This window comes from Pseudochaenichthys georgianus, chromosome 17, assembly GCF_902827115.2.
Source record: "Pseudochaenichthys georgianus chromosome 17, fPseGeo1.2, whole genome shotgun sequence".
NCBI classification, from domain to species: domain Eukaryota; kingdom Metazoa; phylum Chordata; class Actinopteri; order Perciformes; family Channichthyidae; genus Pseudochaenichthys; species Pseudochaenichthys georgianus.
In genome coordinates, this window is record NC_047519.1 from 2324561 (window position 1) to 2339388 (window position 14828).

The window sequence follows — 14828 nt, forward strand, 5'->3', positions numbered from 1 at the left end:
TTTAAATACAGTGTGCACATGGCTTTATTACCCATGAAATAGTGTGTGAAAGCTGGGTGACTTTGATGTGAATTTAGGGAGGGAGAGCAGCAGCAGCAGCCGCCGCAGCAGCAGCAGCAGCAGGCTGTGACCCTGGCGGAAATACATTGATTGTTTTAGCCAGGAATAAGTGTTTAGAAGGCGGGTAAAGTGTTCCTGCAGCTCCTCCATGACGGTAATAATGATTAGATATAATTGCCAGGGCAGAAAGCTCTTTTTAAAAGTGAAAAAACGATTTGAAACCGTTTGAAATGACTGGCGGGTGCTGATGGAAAGCAGGCGGAAATAAATGGATTGTTTACCCAGGAAAAGGTGTTTAAAAGGCGGGTAAAGTGTCCCTGCAGCTCCTCCATGACGGTAATAATGATTAGAAATCATTTACAGGGCAGAAAGCTGTTTTTAAAAGTGAAAAAACGATTTGAAACCGTTTGAAATGACTGGCGGGTGCTGATGGAAAGCAGGCGGAAATACATGGATTGTTTACCCAGGAAAAGGTGTTTAAAAGGCGGGTAAAGTGTCCCTGCAGCTCCTCCATGACGGTAATAATGATTAGAAATCATTTACAGGGCAGAAAGCTGTTTTTAAAAGTGAAAAAACGATTTGAAACCGTTTGAAATGACTGGCGGGTGCTGATGGAAAGCAGGCGGAAATACATGGATTGTTTACCCAGGAAAAGGTGTTTAAAAGGCGGGTAAAGTGTCCCTGCAGCTCCTCCATGACGGTAATAATGATTAGAAATCATTTACAGGGCAGAAAGCTGTTTTTAAAAGTGAAAAAACGATTTGAAACCGTTTGAAATGACTGGCGGGTGCTGATGGAAAGCAGGCGGAAATACATGGATTGTTTACCCAGGAAAAGGTGTTTAAAAGGCGGGTAAAGTGTCCCTGCAGCTCCTCCATGACGGTAATAATGATTAGAAATCATTTACAGGGCAGAAAGCTGTTTTTAAAAGTGAAAAAACGATTTGAAACCGTTTGAAATGACTGGCGGGTGCTGATGGAAAGCAGGCGGAAATACATGGATTGTTTACCCAGGAAAAGGTGTTTAAAAGGCGGGTAAAGTGTTCCTGCAGCCCTTTAAATACAGTGTGCACATGGCTTTATTACCCATGAAATAGTGTGTGAAAGATGGGTAAATTTGCTGTGAATTTAAGGGAGATATGGCCCTTTCAAACAGGGAGATGTACAGGCCTTTATTACCCACGAATTAGTGTCTGAAAGCTGGCTAACATTACTTTAAATACATGGTGCACATGGCTCTGTTACCCATGAAATAGTGTGTGAAAGCTGGGTGAGTTTGATGTGAATTTAAGGAAGATATGGCCATTTCATCCACACCTCACGACTCCCATTCAAAGTGATTGAAATGTACAGCACTCTGTACATTTCAATCACATTTCCCGACCCGACCAGGGTGACTTTCTTCCCCACGAATTAGTGTCTGAAAGCTGGCTAACATTACTTTAAATGCATGGTGCACATGGCTCTGTTACCCATGAATTAGTGTGTGAAAGATGGGTGAGTTTGATGTGAATTTAAGGGAGATATGGCCATTTCATCCACACCTCACGACTCCCATTAAAAGTGATTGAAATGTACAGGAATCTGTCCATTTCAATCACATTTGATGACCCGTCCAGGGTGACTTTCTTCCCCACGAATTAGTGTCTGAAAGCTGGCTAACATTACTTTAAATGCATGGTGTACATGGCTCTGTTACCCATGAATTAGTGTGTGAAAGATGGGTGAGTTTGATGTGAATTTAAGGGAGATATGGCCATTTCATCCACACCTCACCACTCCCATTCAAAGTGATTGAAATGTACAGCACTCTGTACATTTCAATCACATTTCACGACCTGTGTAGACTGGCTTTCTTACCCATTAGGTACACCGACAAAGCCACCTCTTCGGGGCCGCTCCAAGACCCCCAAAACAAGGACGCAGCAGCCCCAGCATCTCTCCCTGACATGAGCAAACAGGTTATTTCAAACTTCCATGACATACCCCGGGGAAAAGCACCTCTCTGTGGCCGCTCCAAGACCCCCAAAACACGGACTAAGGAGCTCCAGGATCCCTCCCTGCCTTGAGAAAACAGGCTAGTTCACACTTACATTACGTACACCGACAAAGCCACCTCTTCGGGGCCGCTCCAAGACCCCCAAAACACGGACGCAGCAGCCCCAGCATCTCTCCCTGACATGAGCAAACAGGTTATTTCAGACTTCCATGACATACCCCGGGGAAAAGCACCTCTCTGTGGCCGCTCCAAGACCCCCAAAACACGGACTAAGGAGCTCCAGGATCCCTCCCATGTACCTCCAGAACCTCGAGCACCTTGGGTCCCCGGGCCCCCGAACTTAAGCACTCCCCCACGGACTAAACCAAGATGATCACACCCTCAAGAATCTCGTGCCCCTGGGAATCTTAAAGGGGGGTCTACTTTGCGGTGCTTTACCGTCCGCCCATCAGCACCCATAGTCGGCCTTCCTCACAGCAGCAGCACCCAACCTCCATGGAGGATGTTTCTCGTGCCCCTGGCTACACTTAAAGGGGGTCTACTTTGCGGTGCTTTACCGTCCGCCCATCAGCACCCATAGTCGGCCTTCCTCACAGCAGCAGCAGCACCCAACCTCCATGGAGGATGTTTCTCGTGCCCCTGGCTACACTTAAAGGGGGTCTACTTTGCGGTGCTTTGCCGTCCGCCCATCGGCACCCATAGTCGGCCTTCTTCACAGCACCACCTGCCCTGCTGGAGGTTCACACTTTAACTTTTTTTACCCTCTTCTACCTTACAAATCATCCCACACTTGAGCACTCCTCACTCGGACTAAACACCTACATGCTACCACCAGAACCAGAATATCGTGCCCCTGGGGATCTTAAAAGAAGAAAACCCATAGTGGGATTAAAAACAGAACACTTAGTAATTTTAACAAACTTTATTTACAGTAATATTGACAGTAATAAATAAATTCAAACAGGATATAACGTATTTACAAGGGGACTGATTACAACAACACACTGCATATTTACAAGTTGATCACTGGCAACAGTGGGTGAAGTTGGGGCAGAGTATGGCACCCTCTCTTCACCCATGTCTGAGGGGTTGTGTTCGGCCAGTGACTGGTCCCTCTTCGGGACATGTCTTGGTAGGGAGTCTTGGTAGGGAGCCGGGCTGTGCTCCTCTCCAGAGTTGTCACTGTCGATGTCAATACCCGCAAAAGTGTCTTCATTTCCCGCTGCTGCTGCTGCTGTCGATGCCGCCGCCGCTGCTTGAAGTGACTGTGTGAAGAGCAACCGAATGTCCGCAGCCTCCTTCAAAGAAGGATTATTCGCGTAAAATTTGTCCGCAGTTGCAGTGTTGTGACACATGAAATCACTCACTCTTTGGCGGTTGCCTTTGTCTTGAAACCTCTTCGCATTATCGGCGTGGACTGTGCGGAGGTCGGTGAAGTTAATGGGACCGTGGAGCCCCACATCAGCCCATGCCAACCTCAGGGAGTAGGCAAGCTTCCTGAACGGGTTCTTCCCCTCTGTGTACAGAAAGTAACGGCTCTGGGTGCAGGTCAGCGTACCCTTAATTTCCAGCCACCTCTTCATCCATCCAAATTCTTCTACGGTGAGGTACAGCTGCGCCTCCCCGAACGCGTTGGCCGTCTTGTGGTTACTTACCTGTTATGACAGAGATAGAGAGTGTCAATACAATGTCAATCATGCATATAACTGCCAGAATAAATACATTGATTAATAGCACTCACATGAACCAGGTAGCCGAAGGCAGTGCCAGTTGTATCCGCCTTTCGGACCTCGGCGTTGGTCATGTTGGAGTAGACCCCCGGACGGTGGCCATAAATGCAGCTCCAATGAAGAGTCATATACCCATAGAGCAGTGTCCGGGTCGCGGTAGTCGGATTGCTGGCCATCACATCCAGGAGCTGAGGGATGCGAGTGGTGGTCGAAGTCAAGCATGTCATTAGGTCGTTGTGGCTCGGCAGACCTTCCATCTTGTCACGCTTCACTTGCATCTGGTGGATAAGTACTTTTCTCTTCAGGGACTTCAGGATGGCAACTACTTCCCGTTTGATTAAAATCATGTCCGTTTGGCTGAGCCTGCTCCCCTTGCACGGTGTGTCGGCCATGTACTTGAGAAAGTGTGATATATTCTTGATGTAGAAGTCGGAGGTCGTGACCTGAAGGCTTGACTTCATCAGGCTCCGGGACCACCCGCGTATCCTCTTGAGATCCCTCAAAAAGAGCCAGTCAGACAGGCGATTGAAACCGTGTGCCATGAAACTGAGGAACGACTTCACTCTGCTTAGTTTGGAGACTGTGTTTTCCTGGAGCCTCACTGGTGGGTCGATACCTGCATAATGCTCCCGGTATCCTTGCAGATACTCCTCTGTGAAATATAAACAGTACTTTAATGACAACACATGATGTGTTACAGAAACTGCATGTGTCACATAGCCAAAACACTTACCCATGATCCGTGGGAATGTTATGTCCCGCATTATATTTCCCCGGCCCCTGCCCCGGAACCAGGGGGAATTTATGGGAGGGGAGGTTGACGAGGCCTCGGTATGGATGGATGCAGGCTCTGAGGAGCTGGGTGAATGGGTGTGAGAGCCAGTGGGGGACTTGCTGCAGGCGGGAATGGGAGACGTGCTGCAGGCGGGAATGGGAGACGTGCTGCAGGCAGGAATGGGAGACTTGCTGCAGGAGGGACCTTTCGACTTGGACAGCCTCGTTGGTGTCGACTCTGGTCGGGGTCGTTTCTTCAGAATGACCCGCTCTCGTTCCTCCCCATCGAACGCGGGCATGTCCCCGGCCCGCTGATCCATCCTCTGTCGCTTGTCCTTTATCCTCTGCTGCAACTTGCAGCGCAGGGATTTCACCTCAGCAGCATATATGTCCCGCTGAGCCCTCACTGCGTTAGCCTCCAGCCTCCATTCTTTGCAGTCCGGGTTGTCACATTCATTCACCGGGGACAAGGGTGGAGGTTGTGACAGTATATCGTCGTCTGCCACCGTGTCAACAGCCCAAGCGGTAATCATTTCTATTGTGGGGTTTGTCATTCGGAGTTCATAAAGCTCCTTCTTGGCCACTGTCATTTTCATTTGATTTTGAACCACATGTAGTTCCTCCCGGGCCAGCTCAACATGGTCTCTGGCCAAGTGGCGATCCAGCCTTGTGCCGTGGTACTCGCATCCCAGAATGGTACAGGGATGGAGCCTAATGTTGGCCCGTCCGTTGGCCAACAACAGCAGAATTTTTCTTTCATCCAAGTTACGCACACCATGGTTCCTCTGTAGGTGCTTGCTCAGGGCACGGTAGGAGCTATTGCAGATCGGACAACGGACCGCCATCCGACCTGTATTCTTGAGCATTTCGGTACCGGAAAATGTCACCAGAATCGTGGGTAAAAAAGAAGGAAGCGTGAAAAGACTCACGAAAGACGCACTCAGCTTATTTTCAAATCTGTGTTTGTTTTCATTTGCATCATGGTGCGGTGTCCCATTTAGGCACTCGTTAGGCGGGCAGAGATCCCTGTAATCTCCCCTCACGTTCCTCCAGAGTCTGATTCTCCCAAAGGATACCCGACAGTTTCGGGTACGACCCAGAGGGCGCACGGTGGACGGCCAGGGCGAGGCCGCCACACCGCGCTGGAGTCAGGGTCCCGGTGAGGCGCAGGACGGAGCACCCGGCAGTAGCCTCCAGCAGCCCCTGGCTACACTTAAAGGGGGTATACTTTGCGGTGCTTTACCGTCCGCCCATCAGCACCCATAGTCGGCCTTATTCACAGCAGCAACACCCAACCTCCATGGAGGATGTTTCTCGTGCCCCTGGCTACACTTAAAGGGGGTATACTTTGCGGTGCTTTACCGTCCGCCCATCAGCACCCATAGTCGGCCTTATTCACAGCAGCAGCACCCAACCTCCATGGAGGATGTTTCTCGTGCCCCTGGCTACACTTAAAGGGGGTATACTTTGCGGTGCTTTACCGTCCGCCCATCAGCACCCATAGTCGGCCTTATTCACAGCAGCAACACCCAACCTCCATGGAGGATGTTTCTCGTGCCCCTGGCTACACTTAAAGGGGGTATACTTTGCGGTGCTTTACCGTCCGCCCATCAGCACCCATAGTCGGCCTTATTCACAGCAGCAACACCCAACCTCCAGTGGAGGATGTTATCATGCCCCTGGCAACACTGGTAAACACTGGTAACATATGTCTAGCCGCTGACAGGAACTTGACATCGGAACTTGACATCGCATTTCCATTGAGCGGACTCCCATACATGGGAAGGGCAAGTCCCACGGTACCTCCGTTCATAAGGCTGACATTTGCCTTACACTTAAAGGGGGTCTACTTTGCGGTGCTTTACCGTCCGCCCATCGGCACCCATAGTCGGCCTTATTCACAGCAGCAACACCCAACCTCCAGTGGAGGATGTTATCATGCCCCTGGCAACACTGGTAAACACTGGTAACATATGTCTAGCCGCTGACAGGAACTTGACATCGGAACTTGACATCGCATTTCCATTGAGCGGACTCCCGTACATGGGAAGGGCAAGTCCCACGGTACCTCCGTTCATAAGGCTGACATTTGCCTTACTCTGGTTAGTACACGAGCCGCAGCATTTTGAATCAGCTGAAGCGACTTGACTGACTTCTTGGTACTCCCTGATAATAAAGAGTTACAATAATCCAGCCTAGAAGTAACAAATGCATGGACTAGTTTATCTGCATCGTTTTGAGGCAAGATATGCCTGATTTTTGCCATGTTACGTAGATGGAAGTAGGCGGTCCTTGAAATTGATTTTATGTGGGCGTTAAAGGATAAATCCTGATCAAATATAACACCAAGATTCCTTACAGTCTCACTGGAGGCCAAATTAATGCCATCCATAGTTAGTATATCTTTAGATAATTTGTTTCGTAGATTCTTCGGGCCAAGTACAATAACTTCAGTTTTGGTCGTGTTTAACATCAAAAAGTTTAAGGTCATCCACGTTTTTAAGTCCTTAAGGCAGTCTTGAATTTTATTTAGATGATTAATTTCATCAGGCTTGATTGATAAATATAGTTGAGTATCATCCGCATAACAATGAAAGTTTACAGAATGATTCCTTATAATATTGCCTAACGGAAGCATATATAATGTGAACAAAATAGGTCCAAGCACTGAGCCCTGTGGCACTCCATGGCTAACTTTGGTTTGCGTGGAAGATTCATCGTTGACACGTACAAACTGAGAGCGTTCAGATAGATAGGACCTAAACCAGCCTAAAGCAGTTCCCTGTATGCCAACTAAATGCTCTAGTCTTTGCAATATGATATCATGGTCGATAGTATAAAATGCAGCACTGAGATCGAGCAAAACAAGAATAGAGACAAGTCCCTTGTCAGAGGCTATTAGAAGGTAATTTGTGACTTTAACCAGAGCTGTCTCTGTGCTATGATGTGTTCTAAAGCCAGACTGAAAATCTTCAAATAAATCATTGTTTTTTAAGTAATCACACAACTGTTTTGCAACCGCTTTCTCAAGAATTTTTGAGAGGAACGGAAGATTAGAAATAGGTCTATAGTTGGCTAAAACCTCTGGATCGAGGTTGTGCTTTTTAAGAAGCGATTTTATCACTGCTACTTTGAATGATTGTGGAACATAGCCTGATAATAAAGACATATTCCTAATATTTAATAAAGAAGTGCTAATTAATGGAAAAACTTCCTTCAACAGCTTAGTTGGAATTGGGTCTAACATGCACGTTGATGGTTTAGAAGAGAGAATCATTGAATGTAATTGTTAAAGGTTTATGGCTGAAAAGCATTCTAGTTTACTATCTAGTGTAATATTAGAACTTACGTTTCCGGGAGCTGTTGATAACACTATACTGGTCAAAGGCAAGAGGTCATTAATTTTGTTTCTAAGAGTAACAATTTTATCGTTAAAAAAACACATAAAATCATTACAACTGAGTGCTATGGGAATAGAAGGCTCAATCGAGCTGTGGCTCTCTGTCAGCATGGGTACACTATTTGCGGAGCCACACGAACAATGACCCTGCTTGTTGCCATGTTCAGTTTGCTTTGTACCCAGTTCCAACTTTCTGAACAACAGCTCAGGGCGAATATGTCCCTCCCAAAATGCTGTTAAAACAGGCACAGAAGTTAGGGTGTACTCCTTGTCAGGGAAAACTGTGCATACATGACCCCCAGTGGGCAGCCACACAAGGAAGTCGCAATAGCTTGCACCAGTCACATACATCTGATGTTGCGTTTGGGTGTAGTACTGGTGTGACACCTTGAGCTCGAGATTATGGTCTAGACAACTGTCTTTCTCCTTGCTCATTTGTTCTATACTCATTTCACGGAATTTAAATGGGAACTTTATCTCCAGCACGCCCATCCCATGACACGAGCATGGCATCTGGAGAGGCAGCGAGAAAAGGCTGCTCCCTTTTGATGAGGAGTCCACAGTTGTTGACTTTCAGATCACTGTGTACTGAAGAGATGGCCCCGTCAGCATACTGCTGCCTGGCAACTTCTTCATGTTGGTTCCCCCACATAATTGCAGTCGTCTTCAACTTTGATGGCCTGTCACAACATATGGTTTTTATGAGGTTCTGTGACGGCTTTGTAGTGCTGGTGCGAAGAACAGAGTGGGAAACGGATGAGGTGATTCGACCAGCCCTCTGCTCGTACCACACCAAAGACTTGGACTGCAGCTTGGTGACATTACCGATATGCTCCACATCTTTTTGGTCAAGTGTCATAGTTTGTGTGGCAGCACTGTACACCTCATCAAGGGACTTGAAACCCTCCACACCTCTATAAAGGGACCGCAGCCCTGGAGGGACTTTCTGTGAGCGTACAACAGCTTTCTTTGCGGCGAAGTTGGAAGAAGTCGAACCGAAGAGGCTGAGCCCAACTGGCATGACTGGGTTGGAGGCAGCAAGAAGGGAAACAAGGAAGTCTTCAAATCCATCAGAGGAGACGGGTTTGGGGTCTGCTCGACGAGCTGGCGCGTTGTTGGCAACCACCTTCTCTTTGGGCTTATCACCATAAAAGCTGATGTCGGCCACTCGAGCTGGTTGCACAACTTTCATGCTCGCCTCGTTCCATGTGCAGAGTAAATCAGTGCAGGCAGGATCTCTTGCTCCGCCGACTCTGACGATCATCTCCACCTTGTAGAGGAGACCTCCAATATGGGAGCATGACTCACCAAGCCTATAAACACACACATAAATCAACGTAAAAGTTCAACAAACTACAAGTCAATAATCTGGCATTGTTTTCTGTGAGAAAGACATCCACCAAAGGTCAAATGTTTTCATATTTCAAATGATGCCTATGTAATTTAATTGTTTTCAAAAAACAATTGTGACAACCCTGTGGTTGTCCACCCGGTGGTGCTGATGTAACCTGTGTGTTTACTGTAATCAGCAGTGATGGAACCCACCTGTGGCGCTGATTCCAGGATATAAGAGGGCTGCAGAACAGGCTCTTGCTCTCTCTCAGCTGCCCTGCTCGGTGCAGCAGGACACCGCTCCTCTGTTCTGTGTTATTGTTGTTGGAACCACTGTGTTGGATAAATAAATGATTGTTTTGGGCAACTCCGGCGTGGAACTGTTGTCCTTATGTTACAAGCAGAGCCAGCTTGTAACAATCATGCACTAACGTATGTCCGTTAGTGCAGCTAGCTAACCAGATGCTAACAACACGGCCCCTGCTGCTGGCACCGGTCCCTCTCTCTCTCCCTCTCTCACACACACTAAATGCGCTATTTACACACACACACACACACACACACACACACACACACACACACACACACACACACACACACTCGCACGCACGCACGCACACACACACACACACACACACACACACACACACACACACACACACACACACAGCCGAGCTTGAATGACACAAGCACACTTTTATTTCCATGAAACTCTCTGATTGGTCTGGTGTCTTGCCTATGTTGCATTCACTGAACACGGGAAATTGCAGTTCTGTCGTCCTCTCTAGTGTCTTGATGAGGTTCACGTAAAGCACGTTTAATGTATTATATTATGGAGGTAGAATTGTCCGGGGCTACAGAAACAACATTCGGGGCAGGCCAAAATATTATTTTACCAACAATGTGGAATTTATTGGCTACATATTACACAGATTATGCACAGCGGGAGCAGCAATAACCTTCAAATAATAATTCAGACAGGGGAGCTCCGCACCCCCTGCCTGCCGCTAGGGGGTGCTGAGGGCGCTGCAGCCCCTTCCCGCGCCCATGGCTCAGGGTGAGTTTGGCTGTATTTCGCTCTGTATCGCTAAACAAGGAAATCACACCTCCACGGAGTTCAGCGCGATTCACAACGTCCCGACTGGTCCCGACCAATCGGAGCACACTGGGCTCACAGGGAGGGGGGACAAGAGCTGCAATGAGCCGTTTAGTGGAGAGAGTGAATACTGCTGAATACACATTCTTTACAGAGATGCTGTATGCGAAACGAAACCAATGTGAGTTTGGAAAATTGCACCGTATAAATCTATTCTAGTAGACCTCAACAATGGAATTATGATCAGTGGAAATGGCCATGACATAGGACCTTTAAGGCAAATATTATTGAACATAGTGAGAACTGCGACCCTCTGTCTCTGCATATTGACTGTAAAAAACATGTTAAAAGTGATTCTTTCAGTGAGCCAACCGAACAGAGCAAGCTTCTACAGTTGCACAGCACTACGTTTTGATAACAGTTCAATATTATTTGAATAATACATTTATTTCAATGTTGATTAATTTAGAACGGTTTATTCATAATCTGATTATCTTTGTAGTACAGTGTTGGATTTAAAAAAACACATTCAAATAAAAAAATCTGCCCCTGAACAAACACACACCTCTTTCTTAAATAACACACTTGCTCTGCAATAATATGTGTTTTGATATTTCTGTTAGGAAAGGACAGGCCTGAGAGACAGGACTGCTTCACCATGTTCTCTTTCTCTGAGGGTCCAGAAGAACATCCAAGAGGGAAAGGAAAAGCTGATGTGATGAGATTTAAGAGCAGTACAGGACATTCACTAAGAGACACTTATATTGTAACACAAAGACCTGCACACTGGCTAGTTTTGTAGTCTAACAGGAACTTAATTTTTGTGTTGTTTTGTGTTTTACGTTGCACCTCAGAGACAGTGTGATTATTGTAAGGCCTATACAGTTTGGCACAAAAAAGTCAGCTGATTAAATGCATTTGCCTCGCTTTATGAGCTTCACATCACTTGTGCCTTGTACCGCCGAGTTTGCAACGTCACAAATACATGGTGCCAATCTTTAGTCAGATGTGAATGTGTAATGTAACATTTTCAGTAAGAATAACGGACAAAAGGAGTGTAAATAAAATGTATTGAAATGTGAACTAAAAGTTATCAAACATGAACCATCACCATTTTTTTTTTTAAATAAAAACGAAATAATATACATAAGTTACACTAAATGTTAATCTGTTGATTGACAGGCTAGGCCTGTGCAGGTGGTAACAGCTATGCCCAGCATGGGCTAAGTTCTGTAGGTGCAGCTGGTGTAGGTCCTCCTCCCTCAGGCCTGGTCCTCCTCCCTCAGGCCTGGTCCTCCTCCCTCAGGCCTGGTCCTCCTCCATCAGGCCTGGTCCTACTCCCTCAGGCCTGGTCCTCCTCCCTCAGGCCTGGTCCTCCTCGCAGGGAAAGACCCTCAGCCCTCTCTGGCCAAAGCAACAGACAGGACATTCATAAAGTCTCTAATCATCCATCCTGTGAATATGAGAGGGGAACAAATAGTGTAATAGATGCTTTGCACAATAAGAAATAAAAGTTAACTGTTGAGTTGCTCCGTTTTTTAGATTGACAGGGTTTAATAACACAAACAAAAGGAGAGGCACCGTAAAATAAAGATTGGTCTTTCAATAAATTGTGTTGATTTTGTCTTTTGAATTGCTTGTCTAAAGTCAAGTATAGCTAGAACTGTTACTTATAGTTTGAATGATACAGTCTGGTTATAATGTTTGTAGGAGGCATCACAGGTAAGAGCACCATTTGTTGTGTTCCATATACAACAAATGCACACAGATTGATGTGTGTGTATTTATGTATCTACTATTTCTTGAATCATTACTGTCAGTCCAAAACAAGAGATTTTGTTTTAGTAACATGTTTTTAAAAACATTATCTCTTTTCCACTACACTATCTTGAGTGTTTTAGTTTTTACATCACTACATTTATCTAACAGCTTTAACATTGTAAAGGTGTCACTTCGGACTCTGGGTAAGTATGACAGCATGTCCTACTATTTTGAGAGTTTGAACAAACCAGACCAACTATTAATGTACAAAATAGTCAGCACATTAAACCATTATGAAAGTAATCATTAGTTAGCTCATTGTTCAAAATGAGCTCCAACTACAACAGTTAAGTCAACTCGTGCATCGGTAATAACAATAAAACAAATTATATATTATAGTATAACTTGTCGGGGGGGTAGCAGTTCCAGCAGTTCCAGCAGAGAGCCCCAAACTTTCTTTTCCCTGGCGACATCAACCAGCTCTGACTGGGGGATCCCAAGGCGCTCCCAGGCCAGCGAAGAGATATAATCCCTCCACCTGGTCCTAGGTCTACCCCTTGGTCTCTTCCCAGCTGGACGTGCCTGGAACACCTCCCTAGGGAGGCGCCCAGGTGGCATCCTAACTAGGTGCCCGATCCACCTCCACTGGCTCCTTTCGACACGAAGGAGGAGCGGTTCAACTCCGAGTCCCTCCCGGATGACCGAACTTCTCACCTTATCCCTAAGGGAGACACCAGCCACCCTGCGGAGAAAACCCATCTCGGCCGCTTGTATCCGCAATCTCGTTCTTTCGGTCATGACCCATCCTTCATGACCATAGGTGAGGGTAGTAACGAAAATGGCCCGGTGGACAGAGAGCTTTGCCTTCTGGCTCAGCTCCCTTTTTGTCACAACGGTGCGGTAAAGCGACTGCAGTACCGCTCCCGCTGCTCAGATTCTCCGGGCCCATCTCACGCTCCATTGTTCCCTCACTCGAGAACAAGACCCCGAGATACTTGAACTCCTTCACTTGGGGTAAGGACTCATTCCATACTTGGAGTGGACAGTCCATCGGTTTCCTGCTGAGAACCATGGTCTCAGATTTGGAGGTGCTGATCCTCATCCCAGCCGCTTCACACTCGGTTGTGAACCGATCCAGTGAGTGCTGAAGGTCGCAGACCGATGAAGCCATCAGAACCACATCATCTGCAAAAAGCAGTGGTGCAATCCATAGTCCACCGAACTGCAGACCCCCTCCCCCATGACTACGCCTCGAAATCCGATCCATGTATATTACAAACAGGATTGGTGACAAAGCGCAGCCCTGGCGGAGGCCAACCCTCACCGGAAATGCGTCCGACTTACTGCCGAGGACCCGGACACAGCTCTCGCTTTGGGAGTACAGAGATTGGATGGCCCTGAGTAGAGACCCCCTCACCCCATACTCCTGCAGCACCTCCCACAGTAACTCCCTGGGAACTCGGTCATACGCCTTCCCCAAGTCTACAAAACACATGTAGACCGGATAAGCGTACTCCCAGGCCCCCTCCAGGATCCTTGCGAGAGTAAAAAGCTGATCCGTCGTTCCACGACCAGGACGGAATCCGCATTGTTCCTCCTCAATCTGAGGTTCGACAATCGGCCTGACCCTCCTTTCGAGTACCTTAGAGTAAACTTTACAGGGAAGGCTGAGTAGTGTGATGCCTCTGTAATTGGCACACACCCTCTGATCCCCCTTTTTAAAAAGGGGAACCACCACCCCGGTATGCCACTCCTTCGGTACTGTTTCCGATTTCCACGCAATGTTGATGAGAGGTGTCAACCATGACAGTCCCTCAACACCCAGAGCCTTCAGCATTTCTGGGCGGATCTCATCCACCCCCGGGGCTTTGCCACTGTGGAGTTGTTTGACGACCTCAGTGACCTCCCCCGGGAGATTGGTGTTGATCCCCTGTCATACTCCAGCTCTGCCTCTAACATAGAGGGCGGAGTTGTCGGGTTCAGGAGTTCCTCAAAGTGTTCCATCCAACGCCCTAACACTCCATCAGTTGAGGTCAACAACGTCCCATCCTTACTGTACACAGCTTGGATGGTTCCCTGCTTCCCCCTCCTGAGGTGTCGGACAGTTTTCCAGAACAACTTTGGTGCCGCCCGAAAGTCCTTCTCCATGTCTTCTCCGAACTTCTCCCACACCCGCTGCTTTGCCTCGGCCATGGATTAGGCTGCTGCCCTTCGGGCGTGTCGGTACCTTGCAACTGCTTCGGGACTCCCCCGGGATAACAGATCCCTGAAGGCCTCCTTCTTCAGTCGGACGGCTTCCCTGACCACCGGTGTCCACCAGGAGGTTCGAGGGTTACCGCCCCTTGAGGCACCTAGGACCTTGAGACCACAGCTCCCCGCCGCGGCTTCGGCAATAGAGGCTTTGAACACCGACCACTCTGGTTCAATGTCCCCAACCTCCACAGGAATGCCCGAAAAGCTCCGCCGGAGGTGCGAGTTGAAGGCCTCCTGAACTTGGGCCTCCTCCAGATGTTCCCAGTTCACCCGAACTACACGTTTGGGCTTACCAGGTCTATCCAGAGGCTTCCCCCGCCACTCGACCCAACTCACCACCAGATGGTGATCAGTTGACAATTCCGCCCCTCTCTTTACCCGAGTGTCCAAAACATACGGCCTCAGGTCCGATGATACGATAACG

At 47.7% G+C, this 14828-nt stretch overlaps 1 protein-coding gene across 1 annotated transcript; it reads right to left on the minus strand.

Annotated features, from left to right (window-relative positions):
* Window positions 1-2965: 2965 nt before the first annotated feature.
* On the minus strand, window positions 2966-5637 carry LOC139435554 (uncharacterized). Its single transcript, XM_071206272.1, has 3 exons — window positions 4522-5637; window positions 3800-4440; window positions 2966-3713 (listed from the first exon to the last, which is right to left on the minus strand). Exons 1-3 carry the CDS (start codon window positions 5426-5428, stop codon window positions 3015-3017), a joined length of 2247 nt encoding a protein of 748 aa, XP_071062373.1. The 5' UTR covers window positions 5429-5637; the 3' UTR covers window positions 2966-3014.
* Window positions 5638-14828: the final 9191 nt, after the last annotated feature.

What these genes read in the sequence shown, in the direction of transcription:
- LOC139435554 (XM_071206272.1), bottom strand. Translation starts at nt 5,428, where the DNA reads ATGCTCAAGAATACAGGTCGGATGGCGGTCCGTTGTCCGATCTGCAAT. An exon ending in AACATTCCCACGGATCATGG is followed by an intron (nt 4,441 to 4,521) that starts GTAAGTGTTTTG and finishes TATATTTCACAG; the next exon opens with AGGAGTATCTGCAAGGATAC. An exon ending in CCTTCGGCTACCTGGTTCAT is followed by an intron (nt 3,714 to 3,799) that starts GTGAGTGCTATT and finishes CTGTCATAACAG; the next exon opens with GTAAGTAACCACAAGACGGC.